General features: G+C 43.9%; 1 protein-coding gene across 3 annotated transcripts in view; it reads right to left on the bottom strand.

Annotated features, from left to right (window-relative positions):
* RIGI (RNA sensor RIG-I) overlaps positions 1-17,816 on the bottom strand; it is a 66,309-nt gene extending 48,493 nt beyond the window's left edge. Inside the window, exons 1-3 of one of the 3 annotated variants that reach the window (XM_051844796.3) lie at positions 17,682-17,816; positions 10,214-10,336; positions 5,514-5,648 (exon numbers count right to left, since the gene is read on the bottom strand). In XM_051844796.3, coding sequence (XP_051700756.1) covers positions 5,514-5,604 — 91 coding nt within the window. In that variant the 5' untranslated portion in view covers positions 5,605-5,648; positions 10,214-10,336; positions 17,682-17,816. Of the gene's footprint in view, positions 1-5,513; positions 5,649-10,213; positions 10,337-12,896; positions 13,104-17,681 lie in introns of those variants that run through there. The other 2 variants (XM_070053198.2, XM_002708040.6) reach the window with 2 other exon arrangements.
* Between the last annotated feature and the right edge of the window lie 2,740 nt (positions 17,817-20,556).

Genomic DNA, 20,556 nt, shown 5'->3' on the forward strand with positions numbered 1-20,556 from the left:
AAAAAATATTCATTACTAATATTCAAAGAAAAACTCAAAACTGTAACTAGTTATCATCTCACTCTGGTTAAACTGGCTTTTATTAAAAAAAAATCCAAAAGGTGACAATTCCTGAGGTGGAAGCAGAGAAAAGGAAAACTGCATTCTGTGCACATGTGTTACGGCTCCATTCACATCAGCCAAGAAATGTAAGCAACCTTAGTGTCCATCCACTGATGAATAGATAAGAAAAACAGAGTACATATGTGCAGTGCAAATTCAACCATTAATAAAGAAGGAAATCTTGTCACGTGTAACAATGGAACTGGAGGTTATTATGTTAAGTGACATAAGCTAAGCACAGAAAGACAAGTACCACGTGTCCTCACTGATGTGAAATCTTAAAAAGTTTCTCCCCTAGGAATTAAAAACATGATAGTGGTTACTGAAGGCTGGGAGAGAAGGGTGGAGGGAGAGATGGGAAAGGTTAATTAATGGGTACAAGTTATAGTTGGAAGTAGGAGGTCCTGGTATCCTATTATACAATAGCAGGGATTACAAGTAACACACTGGTTTTTGTTTTGTTTTGTTTTGTTTAATTTTTTTTATTTGAAAGTCAGAGTTACATAGAGAGAAGACAGGCAGAGAGAGAGAGAGAGGTCTTTCATCTGATGGATCACTCCCCAGTTGGCCACAATGGCTGGAGCCACACCGATCCGAAGCCAGGAGGCAGGAGCTTCTTCTGGGTCTCCCACTTGGGTGCAGGGGCCCAAGGACTTGGGCCATCTTCTACTGCTTTCCCAGGCCATAGCAGAGAGCTGGATTGGAAGAGGAGCAGCAGGCACTAGAACCAGCGCCCATATGGGATGCTGGCACTTCAGGCCAGGGCGTTAACCTGCTGAGCCACAGCACTGGCCCCATACTGTATATTTTTCAAAAAAATAAAAATAAAAACTGGAAAAAAAATCTTGAATTTTTACCATAAAGAAATATTAACTGTTTAAAGATGGGCACAGTTCATCTGTTTGGACATTACACATTTAGCATATACATGCTAAAATATCACATAGTACCCCATATAAATGTACAATTATGTGTCAGTTAAATACAAAAATCTTAAAACCCAAAAATTAAAAGACCCTAATTTCAATTTATTGGAAATATACCAGAAATTGTATTCCTGAATCATATGGTAATTCTATTTTTAATGTTTTGAAGAATCCCCATACTGTTTTCTACAGTGGCTATACCACCTTATTATTCTAGGGATAATACACAAGGGTTCCAATTTTTTCACTTTCTCACCAACGCTTGTCAGTTCCTGTATTTTTTATTGAAGCCATCCTGATGGGTGTGAGATGATCTCTCACTGGGGTTTTGATTTGCATTTCTCTGAAAATTAGCTATGTTAACCATATTTGCATATGCTTATTGGCCATTTGTACATGATACTTAGAGAAATGTTTAAATTCTTTGCCTATTTTTTAAAAAATTTATTTGAAAAGCACAGTTATGGGGGGGAGGGAGACACAGAAAGCGAGAATATCTTCCATTCACTGGTTCACTCCACAAATGGCCACAATAGCAGGAGCTGGGCCAGGCCTAAGCCAAGAGCCAGGAGATTCTTCCAGGTCTCCCACATGGGTGCAGGGGCCCAAGCACTTGGGCCATCCTCATTGCTTTCCCAGGTGCATTAGCAAGGAGCTGGATCAGAAGCGGAGCAGTTAGGACTCAAACTAGTGCCCATATGGGAAGCCAGCATCACAGGCAAAGGCTTTACCCACTAAGACACAATGCTTCCCACATTGCCTATTTTTAATTGAGTTACTAGGTCATGCTGAGATGTTATTTATCTACTCAGGACATTAATTCTTATCAGATGTAAGATTTGCATTTTCCTCCCTACAACACGTTCATTTTCTAATATGTTGACTGTATCCTTTGAGGCACAAGTTTTTGAGTTTGATGCAGTCCCAAATTGTCCATTTTTGCTCCCTGTGTTTTTGGAGTCATGTTCCAAAGTCTTGATATGCCAACTCCAATGTCAGCAAGCTTTTCCTCTATGTTTTCTTCTAGGGTTTTTATCGTTTTAGATCTTATATTTGGGTCTTTAATTCATTTTGAGTTCTATATATAGTGTGTCACTGGGTAGCTAGTTTTGTGTCAACTAGACTGGGCTAAGGAATGCCCAAATAGGCGATAAAACATTTTGGGGATTTCTACGAAGGTGTTTCAAGAAGACATTAGCAGGCAGGCATTATCCAATTCCTGAGGGCCCAAACAGAACAGAAAGATGGAGGAGGGGTAATTTTTGCTGTCATGAATTGGAAAATCCCTCCAGATGTCCTCAGATATCAGAGCTCCCAGGTCTTGGGTGTTTAGACTCCGAGACTTCCACCGACAACCTCCAGACACCACCTGTATTATACCACCAGCTTCTCTGGTTCTCCATCTTGCAGATGGCAGATCAGACTACTTGACTGTCACAACCACGTGAGCCAATTTCCATTATACTCACACACACACATGCATCATTTATGTATGTTCCTCCCATAGCACAAGGGTCTTCAGAACACCAATGGGAAATGCACATTATGAGAAGATTATACATAGATGTAAAGATTTTTTGCACCAAGATACTCATGAACTCATACTAACTTTTATAACACTTCTGAAGAGGATCTAATTTTAGACACTCAGAAAGATAAGACATTGTTTAGAAAAGAGCAAAGTGAACTCTGCTAAAGGCGAATAAAGAACATCAAAGTTAGGGTGAAGGTTGGGTGAAGAATGGTGAAATCATTGATATTTCTCCATAAACTTTTGGTAAAGTAAGAAGTTCAGAAAAGGCTACCTCATTTTAAGAAAGGACAAGATGGCCAGCGCCGCGGCTCACTAGGCTAATCCTCCACCTGCAGCACCGGCACCCTGGGTTCTAGTCCAGGTCAGGGCGCCGGATTCTGTCCCGGTTGCTCCTCTTCCAGTCCAGCTCTCTGCTGTGGCCCGGGAGGGCAGTGGAGGATGGCCCAAGTGCCTGGGCCCTGCACCCACATGGGAGACCAGGAAGAAGCACCTGGCTCCTGGCTTCGGATCGGCACAGCGTATCAGCTGTGACGCGCCAGCTGTAGCAGCCACTTGGGGGGTGAACTAAGGGAAAAAGGAAGACCTTTCTCTAACTTTGCCTATCAAAAAAAAAAAAAAAAAAAAAAAGGACAAGATGATCTTGACAATGAAATGCATGGCAACAGAACATCCACATCTATCCATGAGGAAAACATTCAGCTTGTTCATGCCTAAATGGGAAAGATTCATGATGAACAGCAGAAACAACTGCCAATACTATCGACATCTCTCAGGTACACAATTCAGCCTGAAAAGCTTCAGTGGAGCAAACTTCCTGCTCGATGGGCACCAAAGTGGTTATGACCAGATCACCTTCAGCCAAGAGCAGAGCTTTCATGGAAATTTAGAACAAGTAGGATAAAGATCCTGAAGCATTTCTTCTATGAAGTTTAACAGGAGCTGAAATAACGACTTTACCAGTATGCTACTGAAGACAAAGCACAATCAAGGCAATGGATACCAAGATGTGGAAGTGGTCCAGTCAAAGCAAAAGTGGATTGTTAAGAACAAAGGTCGTGAGAACAGGTTTGGCAGATGCTCAAGGCATTTTGCCTGTTGGTCTCCTGGAAGATCAGAGAATGTCAACATCCAGTTATTATGAAAGCATTTTGAGAGCGTTACAAGCACTTGAATCACCAGCAGGAAGCTGGATTAGAAGTGGAACTGGTAGGACACAAACCAGCACTCTGATATGGATGCTGGTGTTCTAAGTGGTGGTTTAACCTACAGTACCACAACACCAGCCCCCATCTTTTTCTTTATGGATGTTTTCTTTCTTCTAGTTGATTTTTTACTTGGAGCAAAAAAACTACTAGAAAATTAAAAATAAGTAAAAAAGAAAATCCTGGAAGCATTCTTGGAGATGAGGCTGTTTATGCAAAGCACAGGACTGCCTGCAGTGGGCGTGGCCTTGCACACTTGGTTTTGAGACCTGCGAAGAAATCCAGGGAGCAGACAGGGGAGATGAACAAAGGGGCCAGGGTGCAACTGAAGGGGCTTGTTCCAGGACTCCAGGTACAGCAGCTTGGCGTGACAGACCATTTGCAAGCGAAACGAGGGACGGAGCTGAAGAGCGAGTTCATGCTCCATCGCAACGGGTTTTGAGGGAGGGATGGAGGAGTGACGCCATCCCACTTGGCAGGCTTTGTGGGTGCCCAGGCTGGGCAGGTGCGGAGCTGGGTGTGGCCCAGGGGTGGAGACGGACGTCCACGCATGCAGGCATCCTTCTGAGCAAGCTCAAAGAGGAGCATGCACAAAGGCCAGGACAGAGGAGGGGAGTTGTTGACACCGTGTAGGCTGGGGCTGTTCCTATGCGGGGCAGAACTGCTATCCCGGTTTACCAAGGGGAAAGCACTGTACTCGTGCGGGCCCATCAGGGGTTTCGTGCAAGAGAGGGACCTGATGAAATTAACATTTTCACAGAATAGCGAAAATCAACCACAAGATATTGGAAGCAAGCCCAACCCCCGTCCCAACCGCTCTCGCGTTCTACGCTTTCTCTCGCGCGCGTTCATCATCAAAGATCATCTACTCCCTATGAAGACAGGGCTCACCCATGAACTTCTGTTTCCTCTTGCAATGGAAAGCACTAGAAGATAGGGCTCCAGCCAGGCCAGGACCTGTGGGCCGACAGGCACCTGAGCCTCCAGGAGCAGTGTCCAGGGGGAGAGCCTCACAGCGGACAACCTCCGCCTCCCAGCTCTGCAGGGGTGAGCGAGCAGGAAAGAGCCAGGAGCGCACCGCAAGGAGCCGTTTCACATTTTAGATGTTCTGCTTCTTCCACCTAGAGCTTGGGAGAAGTCAGGGTGATCTGTCTCTGCCTCCTCCTTCGTTACTGATCTTCTCTCGTCTGATTACTTTTTCGGACATCATATCCCTGTCCTTGCGGGGACGAGAGGAAGCCAGCCCGCCGCCGTTACTGGTAATCAAGACGAGCTTCCCTAAGATTGCTGCTGCTCATGTTCGGTCCCTGGACCCGGCCGTCATTCCACTCGGCTGCAGCAGTCTCCACCACGAGTGCAGCAGCATTTTGTGGCTCTTCACGAAGTTTCCCCGGGGCCCATAACCCCCGTGTGCACATAGGAGATGCTCAGTAGATATGTCTTCTAGTTGATTTTAAAACTTTATTCTCTCTACTAATCCACTGGTGATTATATAGTTTGTGACTTTCCATTTTCTTTTACAGTTTTGATGTACAAATCTTGATAAGCTATCCTATTAGTTACAATAATCTTTGCAGATTCCTCTGAATATTTCAGATAGATAATGCTACCACCTGGCTGAAAAGTCTATGTAGCTTCAGACTAAGACATGAACTACATATGGATACCTCAAAATAAATAGCTTTTCAGTTTTACAGCATTCCACAACACCAAAGTAGTATCTCCAATTTGTAAAAAGAATGAACTGACCTGCATTGTTTAGGGCATCCAAAAAGCCACGGAACCAGCCTTCTTCCTTGAGCTGCAGCAGGTACTTGAGAAAAAGTGAGGCAGCCTCCATTGGACCCTTGTTGTTTTTCTCAGCCTGAATATACTGCACTTCATCTACAAACAGAAGCAAAAATAGCTCATCAATCTGCAGAATCCCTAACCATTGGGAGAAAAACCAGAATAGGGTTGCCAGACCTTCCCATAAGGGGAAACAGATTAACAACAGTGGAAGGAACTTCCAGAAAGCAGCCAATTGTCTGTCCCACCTGATTAAGCCAATTCTTTCCCAGCCCACTCTTCCCATATTGTATGGAAACTTCCAGCTGGGTGTCAAAGTCTAAGAACACACTCTGTCAAAGACATCTCTGCCAGATATTTGAAAAATTCTCCTCACAACAATGGAAAAAACCAAGGCAGCCTTAGGTTAGAAGGAAGAACAAAGGCTTCCATAGATGTTTTGATCATCTTTTGTTAAAAAGTTCCATTAACTGTCCAGTGTGTGGGGAAGGCCACTCTCTGGCATCAGTAACAATTATAGTGAACTTAATAGGCAGTTAGAAATAAATAAATGGTCTTTTACCTAGATTTTTGCAGAGAAGAAAAGAAAGATAGTAAAAGAGAAAGGGAGAAGAGCCAAAGAGAAACAGTGTGAGGCCGGCTGGCAGAGAACTGCCCACCGACATGCCTGTCATTCCACTTCTGCACACTAACTCCATACCCAGGGAGTAGTGGCAAAACCACTGCCTCACTACGACCCCGCATCTGTTCATTTTTCCATAGTTGATAGATTATACATTCCAAGGAGTAGGGAAGTTGGTTGGTTAACTGTATCCTGAGAGATTACAAGAGAACCTGGCACGTTATAGACACTCAAAGATATACTGAATGAGTGGAGAGAGGAAGGAATGACACACTGTACTTCTCAGGGAATCTCTGTCAAAGTCTGTCTTGCCAATAAACTTAGCCAGTTTACATAAAATTCACTGATTTTTAGAGTTGTGAATTCATATCTATATCCAATTTTACTATATTTTCATTACTATAAAAAGTCCTTAACCCTCCAAATATAAAAATTAAAAGAAAAATAACAAAAGGAGGGAATGTGGGAGTGCTCTTAATGAGATACATGAAATTTGTTCTCTTTATAAAGAATTTTTAATAAAAAGCAATCCTGCCCCCATTAGTGATCACTTCCCAGCCCCCCTTCCCTTAGCCATAAGGAAATCACGAATCATCCTGGTCTCTACAGAGCTGCCAGTGTGAACATTGCACATGAATGGAATCATAACATGTAGTCTTTGAGACTGGTTTGTTTCACTTAGCATATTTTCTTTTTGTTTCCTTTAAAGATTTATTTGAAAGTCAGAGTTACACACAGAGAGCAGGAGAGGCGGAGAGGCAGAGAGGGAGGTCTTCCATCCACTAGTTCACTCCAATTGGCCACAACAGCTGGAGCTGTGCTGATCCAAAGCCAGGAGCCAGGAGCCTTCTTCCGGGTCTCCCACACAGGTGCAGGGGCCCAAGGACTTGAGCCATCCTCTACTGCTTTCCCAGGCCATAGCAGAGAGCTGGATTGGAAGTGGAGCAGCCAGGACTAGAACTGGTGCCCATATGGGATGCTGGCACTGCAGGCAGCAGCTTTTCCACTATGCCACAGCACTGGCACCTGACTTATAATATTTTTTGAAAAAGCCTTGAAAATATGCTATTTATTTGAAAGACAGTTACAGAGAGAGGTAAAAACAGAGGTCTTCCATCCACTGGTTCACTCCCCAAATGGCTGCAATGGCCAGAGTTGAGGTGATCTGAAGCCAGGAAATGGGAGCTTCCTCTGACTCTCCCACATTGGTACAGAGGCCCAAGGACTTAGGCTACCCTACACTGCTTTCCCAGGTGCATTACCCGGGAGCCAGATCAGAAGTAGAATAGCCAAGACTCAAATCAGTGCCCATGTAGGATGCCAGCATTGCAGGCCATAACTTTAACCCTCTGTGTCACGGCACTGGCCTCTCAAGGCTAACTTTTTTCTTTTAAAGATTTATTTATTTGGCTGGCGCCATGGCTCACTAGGCTAATCCTCCGCCTGGGGCCCGGCACCCTGGGTTCTAGTCCCGGCTGGGGCGCCGGATTCTGCCCTGGTTGCTCCTCTTCCAGTCCAGCTCTCTGCTGTGGCCCAGGAAGGCAGTGGAGGATGGCACAGGTGCTTGGGCCCTGCACTCACATGGGAGACTAGGAGGAAGCACCTGGCTTCAGATCGACGCAGTGCGCTGGCCCTAGCAGCCATTTGGTGGCGTGAACCAACAGAAGGAAGACCTTTCTCTCTGTCTCTGTCTCTCTCTCTCTGTCTTTTTTTTTTTTTTTTTTTTTTTTGACATTTATTTATTTGAAAGACAGAGTTACAGAGAGAGGTCTTCCATTCACTGGTTCACCCCCCAAATGGCCACAACTGCCGTAGCTGTGCCGATCCAAAGCCAGGAGCCAGGAGCTTCTTCTGGGTCTCCCAAGTGGGTGCGGGTGCCCAAGCACTTGGGCCATCCTCTACTGCCTTTCTAGGCTACAGCAGGGAACTGGATCAGAAGAGGAGCAACCAGGACTAGAACCAGCACTCGTATGGGATGCCGGTGCTTCAGGCCAGGTCTTTAACCTGCTGTGCCACAGCGCCGGCCCCAAGTCTAACTCTTGAGTCATTCCTTTCTTTTTAATGCCAGGTAACATTCTATTGTATGGATAATATCTTATTTTGGTTTTCTTCTCTTCAGTTAACAAGCATTTGAGTTGTATACACATTTTGGTTATTATGAATAATAATGTTACAAGCATTCATGTACAACTTTCTTTGTAGATATCTATATTCATTTCTTTTGGCTATATACCTAGGTAAGATTGCTGGATCATATATTAACTCCATTTTTAACTCTAAGAAATTACCAAACTGGTGCTGGCACTGTGGCATAGCAGGTAAAACTGCTACTTGCAGTGTCAGCATCCAATATGGGCACCTGTTCAAGTCCCGGCTGTTCCACTTCTGATCCAGCTCCCTGATGATGGCTTGAAAAAGTAGTGGAAGATGGCCCGAGTGCTTGGGCCTCTGTGCCTGTGTGGAAGACTTGGATGAAGCCCCAGGCTCCTCCTGGCTTCAGATCAGCCCACTCCAGCCAGGGCAGCCATTTGGGGAGTGAACTAGCGGATGGAAGACCCCTCTCTCTCTCTGTCTCTCTATAACTCTGCCTTTCAAATAATAAATTAAAAAAAAAAAGACACTATCAAACTGTTTTCCAAAGGAGCTGTACCATATTACATTCCCACCAGCAAATCTAGGGTTCCAATTTTTATATATCCTTGCCAGGCCTATTTTTAATTTATTATTATTATTTATTTATTTCAGAGGCATAGATGGCCAAGACTGGCTCAGTCTGAAGTCAAGAGCAAAGAAGTCAATCCAGGAATGCAGTCACTTGAGCCATCACCACTGTTTCAGAGGGTCTGCATTAGCAAGAAGCTGAAATCAGGAGCCAGAGAAAGTAGCACACCCACACACTCTGATATAGGATTGCAGGTATTTTTTTGTTGTAGAAAGAAAAAAGCAGACTAATATGTAAAAAGGAATCTTTATATTATATGTATTTTTAAAATAAAATTTTCTTGTCTGATTATAAAAACGATAAAGCATCATTATAAACATTTTAAGCACTACAGGAGAAGTGAAAGTAAAAATACACCCAAATCACATCACCTAAAATCAAATGTAATACTCTGGGTGTTAACAGTTTTAAATAGATAGGATCCTATTCATCTTTTTTTCATTAATAGGTTATATATGTTGTTTCCCATTAATAAATATTGATCTACATTAACTTTTTAGTAGCTGTACCATATCACATAAATAAACCATGTTTATTTAATTGGTCTTTATTAATATGTAATTAAGATGTATTTAATACAAATACATCTATGTCTTTGCCTGCTTTATCAAGTTGTGCTGAGAATTAATCCCCAGATGTAGGATTTCTAAGCTAACCATATATAGTTTCCAGTACTGACACACATCACCCACTGCCTTCCAGATAAACTGTACCGGGCCTCCATCAACCGTGTGAATGCCCCTTTCCCTCCACAGCGTGTATTGGCTTAATTCTTCACAATCTTTGTGAAGCTGAGGAAAAAAAACAGATCAAACTGTTTTTAATGATTTATTTCTTCCTTTAGCCACTGTTTATTTTAGTCAATTTCCTATTCCAGTCTCAGTGAGTTTTCTGTTGGGGTCATTCACTTTTTTTTCTGAACTGGATTTGTGAGATTCCTTTGAGTATTACTGAAATACTAGTTTTCTGACAAGTTTTTCTGGTATGTGAAAATTATTTGTTTTCAAATATATGTTGCTATAATACTGAATGAACTCAGTAAATTCAGGAATTTAAGTTTTAGTTTTGTTTTTATTTCAGCTGACTGGCTTTCTTTGGGGGTTATCTGGTTATTCTTTCTATAACTTCCTCAGTAAAATTCATTAGAAATAACAATAAACCCATTTTTCTTTCATTAAGATCTTGGCTGTATCTTAAAATATGTAATATTTTTTTTCTATCCCTGCTTTAAAATATCTTAAATTCTTTGAGAGGCAGACAAAAAGAGAAGGTGGGGGGAAGAGAAAGAAACAGAGTCCCATCTATTGGTTCACTCACCCAAATGCCTGTAACAGTCAGCACTTGGCAAGAACTGGAACCAGGAGCTAAGAACACAATTCAAGTCTCCCCCATGAGTGGCAAGGACCAATTACTTGAGCTATCACTGCTGCTTTCCAGCGTCTGCACAAGCAAGAAGCTGGAGTCAGAAACCATAGCCAAGACTTGGACCCCAGATCTCCCATGTAAGATGCAAATAAGTGATAGTTTGAAATTATTTGATCAGGGTCAGTGTTTGTGGTATTGTGGGTAAAGCAGCTGCCTACAACATGGGTAAACCACACGGGCACCGGTTCAAGTCCTAGCTGCTCCACTTCTGATCCAGCTCCCTGCTAACATGCCTGGGAAAGCACTAGAAGATGGTCCAAGTCCTTGGGCCCCTGCACTCATGTGGGAGACCTGGAAGAAGCTCCTGGCACCTGGCTTCAGATCAACCCAGCTCAGGCCACTGTGGCCATTTGGGTAATGAACCAGTGGATGGACGATCTCTCTCTGCTTCTGCCTCTCTGTAACTCTGGCTTTCAAATAAATATTAAAAAGGAATTATTTTCAGCCAGATCTGCATGCCTTAAGGGCTGATTCTGAGTCCAGAGTGCTGAAAAGCCCATGAGAGTATTTCAGGCATGGAAAGCCAAGACACTCTGGGGGAAAAAAAAAAAAACCTAAATGAAAGATCTCCGCAAGTGAGATCCCAGTGGAAAGAATGGGTCAAAGAAGGAGGTACCTTTCTCTGAAGGGAGGAGAGAACTTCCACTTTGACCATGGCCTTGTCTAAATATGATCAGAGTCAGTGAACTCAGGGGGCTTCCATAGCCTTGGCAGCTCATGACAAGAGCCTAGGGTGATTACTGAGGCCATAAACAAGAGTGTCAATTTGTTAAGTCAACAACAGGAGTCACTGTGCACTTACTCCTCATGTAGGATCTTTGGCCTTAGTGTGCTGTACATTGAGATTTAATGCAATAACTAGTACTCAAACAGTATTTTTCACTTTATGTTTCTGTGTGGGAGCAAACTGTTGAAACCTTTACTTAATGTATGTTAAACTGATCTTCTGTATATAAAGAGAATCAAAAATGAATCTTGATGTGAATGGAAGGGGAGAGGGAGTGGGAAAGGGGAGGGTTGCGGGTGGGAGGGACGTTATGGGGGGGAAGCCATTGTAATCTATAAGCTGTACTTTGGAAATTTATATTCATTAAATAAAAGTTAAAAAAAGGAATTATTTTGATAATTTTATGAAAGACCTGAAATTATTATTCTGGGACATAATATGACAGCTAACACTTATTTAGTGCCATGAACTTCAATTTTCAGAATACTCAAACAGAAAGACATTATTCTGATTTTAAAGATGAAGAAATGAAGGTATAGACAAGTTAGGACATTTCCCCAAAGTCAAAGAACCTATAAGTTACAGAATAAAACTTACAAAGGTATGCTTTCAGGGAAATTATGAAAGACTGGTCTGTAGGAGCCAGTATTGTGGTATTAAGCCACCATTTGTTATGCTGGCATCCCATATTGGAAAACTGGTTCAAAGCCTGACTGCTCCACTTTTGACATGGCTTCCTGCTAATATACCTGGTCAGGTGGCAGAAGATGGCCCAACTGCTTGGGCCCCTGCTATCCGTGTGGGAGAACAGGATGGAGCTCCTGGTTCTGGGCTTCAGCCTTGCCCAGACCCAGCTGTTATGACCATTTGGGAAGTCAACCAAAAGATGGAAGCTTACTCTCTCTCCCTCTCTGTCACTCAGAACTTTCAGATACCTAAATAAATCTTAAAAAAAAAAAAAAAATTTGCCTTTAACACAGGGCTTTTTTTTTTTTTTAATGAATATAAATTTCCAAAGTACGATTTATGGATTACAATGGCTTCCCCCCCAAACCCAGGGCTTTTAAGAATTGGAAGAGGATGATTTGGAGTACAAAATTGAATATTTATGTATAGTCATTAAATCAACCTTATTAAACAGATCATTTATATCATTACTTATCTGACTTGGCAATACTAAAGATATGTTAAAATTTCCCTATTTCTGAACTTCTAAAATTCTTTCTTGTATTTAGTAAACAAAGTTTGTATATATACATATATATATATATATCATACCTTCATTGTTGATTAAATATCCTTTTAGTCTTAATACTTTCTATGTTTCTTACTGTTGTAACTCCTGCTTATTTGCATTAATGTATCTTCATCTCTTTCATACTTTTGATGTTGTTATACTTTAGATGTGTCTCTGGCAGACAATAAAGACCTGGATTCTGCTTTTTGACTCACTTAAATGCACTGAAAAAACACATCTGACCTAATTACTTAGTCCTAAGGAATATAACCAGTTTTTCCTGTGTTATCTTGTGTTTTTTTCCCCTTTTCTGTTTCCTGGTTAGCTTATGTTACTAAATACATTTTTTCCTCTCTTGAACAACAAAACGTATGTCATCTTTAAACTGCCATATTATCTTTAACCTTTCAGATAGCATTTTTGAACCACAGAAGAGTAAAATGGTACCTTTTCTGTCCCTTCCAAGGAAGGAATTTTATACTTTATCACTATTTTCCCTAGCTCCTTTTTGACTTAATATAAGTTTTTAAATCCATTATTTCAAAATTTTTAGACTTTTTTCACTATAAATCCTCATTTTTTTATAGACCCCTCCCTCCTCTGGGACTTACCAAATCAGAAGTCCTAGAGACAGAATCTTGGAATCTTTATTTACTTAATAGGCAGAGAGAGAACAAATTCTCATCTGCTGCTTCATTCTTTAATCAAAAGCAACATTCAGGGCTGGGCCAAGGCCAGAGCCAGGAACATGACCCCAGGTCTCCCATGTTGTGGGCAGGAACCCAATTACTTGGGCCATCACTGCTGACTTCCAGGATCTGCATTAATAGGAAACTGGAGGTGAGTATCAAAATCAGGCACTCAGATACAGGATGCCTGTATCTTAACCACTAGACCAAACACCCACTCAAGTCCTCTCAAAAATTAAATAAATAAATAAATAAAAATTGCAGGGCAGGCCATTTGGCACAACAGTTAAGAAGCTGCTTAAGATGTGTACACCCCATACAAGAGAAGCTAGATCAAATCCTGGCTCCTCCTCTGATCCAGCTTCCTGCTAACACACCCCTGGGAGGCAGAAAAGAAGCTGATGGCTCAAATTCTTGGATCATCAACACCCGCACAGGAGACCTGGACTGAGTTCTAGGCTCCTGGCTTAAGCCTGGCCCAGCGCTAGTTGTTGCTGATACTTAGGGTGTAAACCAGTAGATGGAAGATCTCTCTGCTTTTCAAAAAGAAGGTAAAACTAAATTTCTACATGCATGGCTGTACATTTACTTTTGTGGCAATAATTATTTAAATTATTTAAAGTTAACTCTACATGTTTAGTTTCGACACTCATCAAATATCTTCATATTTCAAGAACGCCCTTTATTGCACTATTCTTTTTGGTTCTCAATTGTTTGGAGCCATGTTTCAAGCAATTTTTCTACAACAATGTCCTCCTCTTAAGTCATAAAAACCTGGCTGGATATAAAATTCAGGGGCCTCTGTTTTACCATCAGAATTCTGCAGACAGCTTTACTGTGTCATTATATTAATGCTATAGAGAAGTCAAAAGCCAGCTTGGCCAGCGCCACAGCTCACTAGGCTAATCCTCCACCTGCGGCACTGGCACCCCGGGTTCTAGTCCCGGTTGGGGTGCCGGATTCTGTCCTGGTTGCTCTTCTTCCAGTCTAGCTCTCTGCTGTGGCCAGGAAGGCAGAGGAGGATGGCTCAAGTGCTTGGGCCCTGCACCCATATGGGAGACCAGGAGGAAGCACCTGGCTTCTGGCTTCGGATTGGCGCAGCACGCTAGCTATAGCAGCCATTTGGGAGGTGAACCAACAGAAGGAAGACCTTTCTCTCTAACTCTGCCTGTCAAAACAAAAAACAAACAAAAACAAAAAAACAAACAAAAAAAAAAAAACGCCAGCTTGATGCTGATTCCATCACAGGAAATCCAAGTCATCTTATTAGTCTTTCTCCAATGCTTATAATTCTTTATTCATCTCATAAATATAAAATCCCACCAGTGTACATAGAGACATATTCCCTTCTCTTTAATGTACAAAAGTACTATTTCATTTTTCTTCTCTTATTTCTTTTGTTCTCTCCTTGTTGTACTCAAACTGTGGAATCTGAATGCTGTCATACAGTTCGCATACCACTACACACTGCCTCCACTGTCATGCTTAATTTTGCAATGTTTTCAGAAGAACTGGCTGTATTTACTTTCCCGATTTCCTAACCTTCTATTTACTCCCTGATTTTCTTCTTTTTTTTTTTTTTTTTTTTTTTTTTTTTTTTTTTTTTTTTGGACAGGCAGAGTGGACAGTGAGAGAGAGAGACAGAGAGAAAGGTCTTCCTTTGCCATTGGTTCACCCTCCAATGGCCACCGCGGCTGGCGCGCTGCGGCCAGCGCACCGTGCTGATCCGAAGGCAGGAGCCAGGTGCTTCTCCTGGTCTCCCATGGGGTGCAGGGCCCAAGCACTTGGGCCATCCTCCACTGCACTCCCTGGCCACAGCAGAGCGCTGGCCTGGAAGAGGGGCAACCGGGACAGAATCTGGTGCCCCGACCGGGACTAGAACCCGGTGTGCCGGCGCCGCTAGGCGGAGGATTAGCCTGTTGAGCCGCAGAGCCAGCCTTATTCGTGTAATTAGTTTCCCAGCCCTCTTATACCTTTGCCACCAGCCCAACTCCACAGAAACCACTCCTGTGGGTGGTCCCAAAGGTCTACAATGTCAAAAATCAGGATGCAGGTTCCTGTGGCTGGTGCTGTGAAAAAGCACTTGTGACACTGGCATCTCATATCAGAGCACTGGTAGGAGTCCTGATCGCTCTGCCTCGGATCCAGCTCTCTGCTAACACACCAAGCAAAGCAGTGGAAGAAGGCCCGAGTACTTGGGCCCCCTGGCAACAACATTAGAGACTGGGACAGAGTTTTGGGCTCCTGGCTTCAACTGGGTCAGCCCCAGTAGAGGCAGCCATTTGGGGATTCAACCAGCAGATGGAAGATCTAGGATATGCTACTTGCTCTCTGTCACTTTGCCTTTCACATAAATAATTTTTTTTTTTAAAGGTTTCTGGGGCCAGCACTGTGGCACAGCAGGCTAAAGCCCTGGCCTGAAGCACCAGCATCCCATACGGCACTGGTTCTAGTCCACCTACTCCTCTTTGATCCAGCTCTCTGCTATGGCCTGGGATAGCAGTAGACGGCCCAAGTCCTTGGGCCCCTGCACTCGCATGGGAGGCCCAGAGGAAGCTCCTGGCTTTGGATTGGCGCAGCTCTGGTCATTGCTGCCATCTGGGGAGTGAATCAGTAGATGGAAGGCCTCTCTGTCTCTACCTCTCTCTGTAACTGTCTTTCAAATAAATAGAATAAATCTTTAAAAAAATAAAAATAAAAAAGGTTTCTTTACTTCTAATAGTGTTTGTGGTATTTAAGATTTATTTGAGGAGTCGGCACGGTGGCACACTAGGTTAATCCTCCGCCTGTGGCGCAGGCATCCCATATGGGTGCTGAGTTCTAGTCCCGGTTGCTCATCTTCCAGTCCAGCTCTCTGCTGTGGCCCAGGAAGGCAGTGGAGGATGGCCCAAGTGCTTGGGCCCCTGCACCCACATGGGAGACCAGGAGGAAGCACCTGGCTCCTGGCTTCAGGTCGACGTAGCTCTGGCCATGGCAGCCATTTGGGGAATGAACCAACAGAAGGAAGACCTTTCTCTCTGTCTCTCTCTCTCACTGTAACTCTGTCAAATAAATAAAAATCTTTTACAAAAAAAAAAAAAAAAATTGAAAGTCAGTTACTTAGAAAAGGAGAGGCAGAGAGTCAGTCTGTCTTCCATCCGCTGGTTCACTCCCCACTTGACCACAATGGCCAGAGCTGTGCCAATCCAAAGCCAGGAGCTTCTTCCAGGTCTCCCACACTCGTGCAGGGACTTAAGTACTTGGGCCATCTTCTGCTGCTTTCCCAGGCCATAGCAAAGAGCTAGATTGGAAGTGCAGCAGCCAGGACACGAACCGGTGCTCATATGGGATGTCGGCACTGCAGGTGGCAGCTTTACCTGATCCACCACAGCACCAGCCCCAGAGCTTTTGTTCTCATAGTTACCAACCATTATCTGCCATTATGATTCTGCCTTGGTTTTTCCTGATGCCTTTTTGTCCACGTATCTGGCTGCTCTTTTCCAGTTTCTTTTCTAGCTCTTTCTCCCTCTGTTCATCTCGTAAATGACAGGCTCTCAACAACCCGTCCCAGGGTCTTTCTACTAAACTTCCAATGTGCCATCTTGCCTCTCTCACTGTTCCAGCAAGGATCTATGAAGGACTCCCCAGATTTGGACTTCTGATTCTGTGTGCCTTAGATACATCCAGGAAGCCATGTTCAGCAGATCACTGAATGGGGAGGTCTGGAACTCAGGACAAAGATCCAGGCTTGGGGGGCCCTGCAGGTAGAGATTGTGCTGCAACAGGGGAGAGTGGGTGAGACTGCACACTAGAAGGGTTTCATCCAGGGATTTCTAAAGAGGCGTGGCCTCACATTGTGTAGGAGCCCACACCTCTCTCAGGGCAGAACCAGAAAGTGAAAGTGCACTTTCCTTAGTGGCATTCTTTTGCTGCTCACTCCACAAGGTGAGTTTGGTTTAACAGAGCAATAAACACCCAAGGTACCTGCCTGGGAGTTTCACTGCAGTTACCAAAAGCTGATTAGCATTTCAGGAGTGGCATTAAGGCACCTGGAATTGCTAGGTCCTGTCTTCCACCTGGAGTCCTTGCAAACACCACCTACCTCTGTCTCCCCAAGTGTGAATACCTCTGCCAATGTCCAGCACAAAGCAATTCGCTACTCACTACCCGAAACACCTGTCCTAAAGCCTGAACATAAAGCCTGAACATTCAGTCTGGGGAAAGTCAAGCTCCTCTCAACCTTTCCATCGTTTGCAAGCACAAATGAGACCTCGCAGAGGAGGCACCACCTTGCCTGGATTTTGGACAGCGTTGTGTACCACAGTATTGTATCCTCACCCTTCACTCCCCACCTGGCAAACCCCTGGACTGGAGAGCATACTAAGGAAGGGGCTGTATCTTATTTCTCAATCTCCAATTCCAGGACAAAGGCAGGCACCTAGCCAACTCAAAGGTTAGAGGAAATAAATGAAAAGGACAGTTTCTTTCCCCAGCTTTGAACCTTAAAAAAAAAAAAAAAAAAAGTGCACCCTAAGCGAGTCACTTCACCACGCTGGTTCTCAATGTCCCTACCTGGGTTTCCTAGTGCACCTCAAACCCTGAACCAATAGTGTTTCTGAAGGTTGGTTACCTCCACCGATTTAAAAAGGAAAACAGCAAGGGGAAAACAAGTCCTCAGTTTTTCCTTGCCCCCAAGGGGCGGGCAGGCGCCGCTGGGCATCCACTCACCCTCCCCAAGCCAGGAGTTCATGTAGCTCAGGATGTGGGTAGGGTCCAGAATCCTCTTGACATAGTCGCTGAAGGCTTGCAGGTTCCTCCGCTCCTCGGCGGTCATGCTGGCCTCGTTGCCCGGTGAGATCCACCCCACCCGGCTGCTGCCCGACTCCCTTTAAAGCTGGGCTGGAGGAGGCGGGCACGCCAAGCGGGGAGGGGAGGGATTTTCCAAGAAATCAACCGCGGCTGAGAGGCGGAGCTGCCTGGGAACTTACAACTGGAGGAAAAATCGAAACTGCAACTCGCTGCAGCCGCAGGAGGGCGGGGCCGGCCCTGGCCGAGCGCTTCCCCCAGTTCTGCAAGTTTCTCTTTCCTGTTCACCCGAGGTGGGGGGTGGGGAACCGAGGAGGACAACCCTCCCCCACCTCCAAGCCCCGGGAAGCTTTTACAGCGGTAAAGTATAAAGAGAGCAAAATGCGCACAATTGAAGGGTGCGATTCGCTAAGTTCTGAAAAATGCATACAGGTTTAACCACCTTCCCCAGATCAGTTGGGCCCCACGGTGAGGGTATCATTCACCTTTTTGGAAGCTGTCACCTGTTGTCCAAAATGGCCACGCCAGTTTCCATTCGCACCCTTAGCAGATGCGGGCTCCAGTGCATGGATAGCCAGCAGATGCACACATAGGTCAGTCTTTTTTTTTTTTTCTTTTTAATTTATTCATTTGGCTTCCATCTTGGTCTGTATGAAATGATACATTATTGTGGCCTTAATTTTGATTTCTCATATAATTAATGATGTTGGACACATCTGTATGTGCTTTCTGACCTTTCATATAACCCTGCATTTGAAACTTCTGCCTAATTTTGGAATGTTTTAAAATAGACTTACACAGCGCCCTGCATTGTGACATAGGAGGGTAAGAGCCCCTGCCTGTGACCCTGGCGTCCCAGACACCCATTCCAGTCCTGGCTGCTCCACTTCGGACCCAGCTCTCCGCTAATGTGCTAGAAAGCAGTGAAGGATGGCCCAAGTGCTTGGGCCCCTGCACCTACGTGGGAGACCAGGAGGAAGCTTCTGGCTCCTGGCTTTGGTCTAACCCTGCCCTGATGGTTGCAGCAATTTGGGGAGTGAACCAATGGGTAGAAGATACCCCCCCTCAGTAACGCTGACTTTCAAATAAATAAATATTTAAGATACATAGCCTTACAAGAGTGATTATTCTATATACAAAATTGTCAAATATAGGTATTCAAAATATTTTCCCAGTCTGTCATCTAGCCTTTTGTTTACACACACACACACACACACACACACACAATTTTATTTGAGAGGCAGAGAGATAAAGAAAACTTCTATCCCCTGGTCCATTCCCCAAATGCCTGAGCGCTGATTCCAGCTCTCCTATGTGGGTAGTAGGGACCTAACTACTTGAGCCTACTTCCAGGGTTCATTTTAGCCAGGGCTCTAACTCAGGCCCTCGGATATGGGATAGAGGCATCCAAAGCAGCATCTTAATCATCACCCCAAACACACCTACCCCTTTCCACTTTATTTATGGTGTCTTTTGATGAGTGCTTTTTACCAGTTTTCTCCTCTATTCATTTCTTTTTGTGTTCCCTTTAATAAATCTATGCCCACCCCAAGGTCATTAACATACTGTTTTCTTTTACTTTTTCTCTTTTACTTTTAAGTCTGTGATATCTCAATTAATCTTGTTGTGATGTGTCATAAGGGACCAGGTTCATTTTTTTCCATACTTCTCGTTTTAGCAACATCATTTGTTCAAAATGTTTCCTTCTTCCACTAAATAGCCTTGGGACCTCTATAAAAAAAACTTAATTGACTCTATGTGTGTAAGTCTATTTCTGACTATATTCTATTCCATTCTATTTCCTGACTCTTGTAGCACTACCACTTTCTCTCTCTCGTTTGCTGTAAATTTCAAGTAAGTCTTCAAATCAGGTACCACTGAGCCCCTCAAATAGGTTCTTCATTGTGAAGATTATTTTGGCTATTGCAGGCACTTTGCATTTCTGTATGAAACAGGATTCAACTTCTCAATTAAAAAAACAAATGCCTATTGGGATTTTGACAGGGGTTTTACTGAACCTACAGATGAACTTGGCGAGAACTGACATCTTAACCAATATTGAGTCTTTTAGTCCACGAACGTGGTTGCAGTTTCGATTTTTCCTCCAGTTGTAAGTTCCCTGGCAGCTCTGCCTCCCAGCTGGTGTTGATTTCTTGGAAAATTTACTTATGTCTTTAATTTCTCTCAGCAATACTTTATTAAAAGTCTTACACATGTACAAATCATGTTAAATTTATTAGTTTTGTTCTTTAATTCTACTGTAAATGAAGTTTTTAAATTTTCATTTTCAAATCATTTGTTGCTATTACATCTTTTTTTTTTTTTTTTTTTTTTTGACAGGCAGAGTGGACAGTGAGAGAGAGGGACAGAGAGAAAGGTCTTCCCTTGCCGTTGGTTCACCCTCCAGTGGCCGCTGCAGCCGGCGCGCTGCGACCAGCACACCGCGCTGAACCGATGGCAGGAGCCAGGTGCTTCCTCCTGGTCTCCCATGGGGTGCAGGGCCCAAGCACTTGGGCCATCCTCCATTGCACTCCTGGGCCACAGAAGAGAGCTGGCCTGGAAGAGGGGCAACCGGGACAGAATCCGGCACCCCGACCAGGACTAGAACCCGGTGTGCCGGCGCCGTAAGGCGGAGGATTAGCCTAGTGAGCCGCGGCGCTGGCCGCTATTACATCTTATACTACATTTTAAATTCATTTATAAGTTCTAGTAATTGTTCTGAAGATTCCCTAAAATTTTCTAGGGAAACAATCATGTCATTTGCTAATAGACAGCTATACTTGATCTTCAAGTTTTA

Source organism: Oryctolagus cuniculus, chromosome 1 (genome assembly GCF_051225735.1).
Source record: "Oryctolagus cuniculus isolate XC-2025 breed Fujian yellow rabbit chromosome 1, ASM5122573v1, whole genome shotgun sequence".
Classification (NCBI taxonomy): domain Eukaryota; kingdom Metazoa; phylum Chordata; class Mammalia; order Lagomorpha; family Leporidae; genus Oryctolagus; species Oryctolagus cuniculus.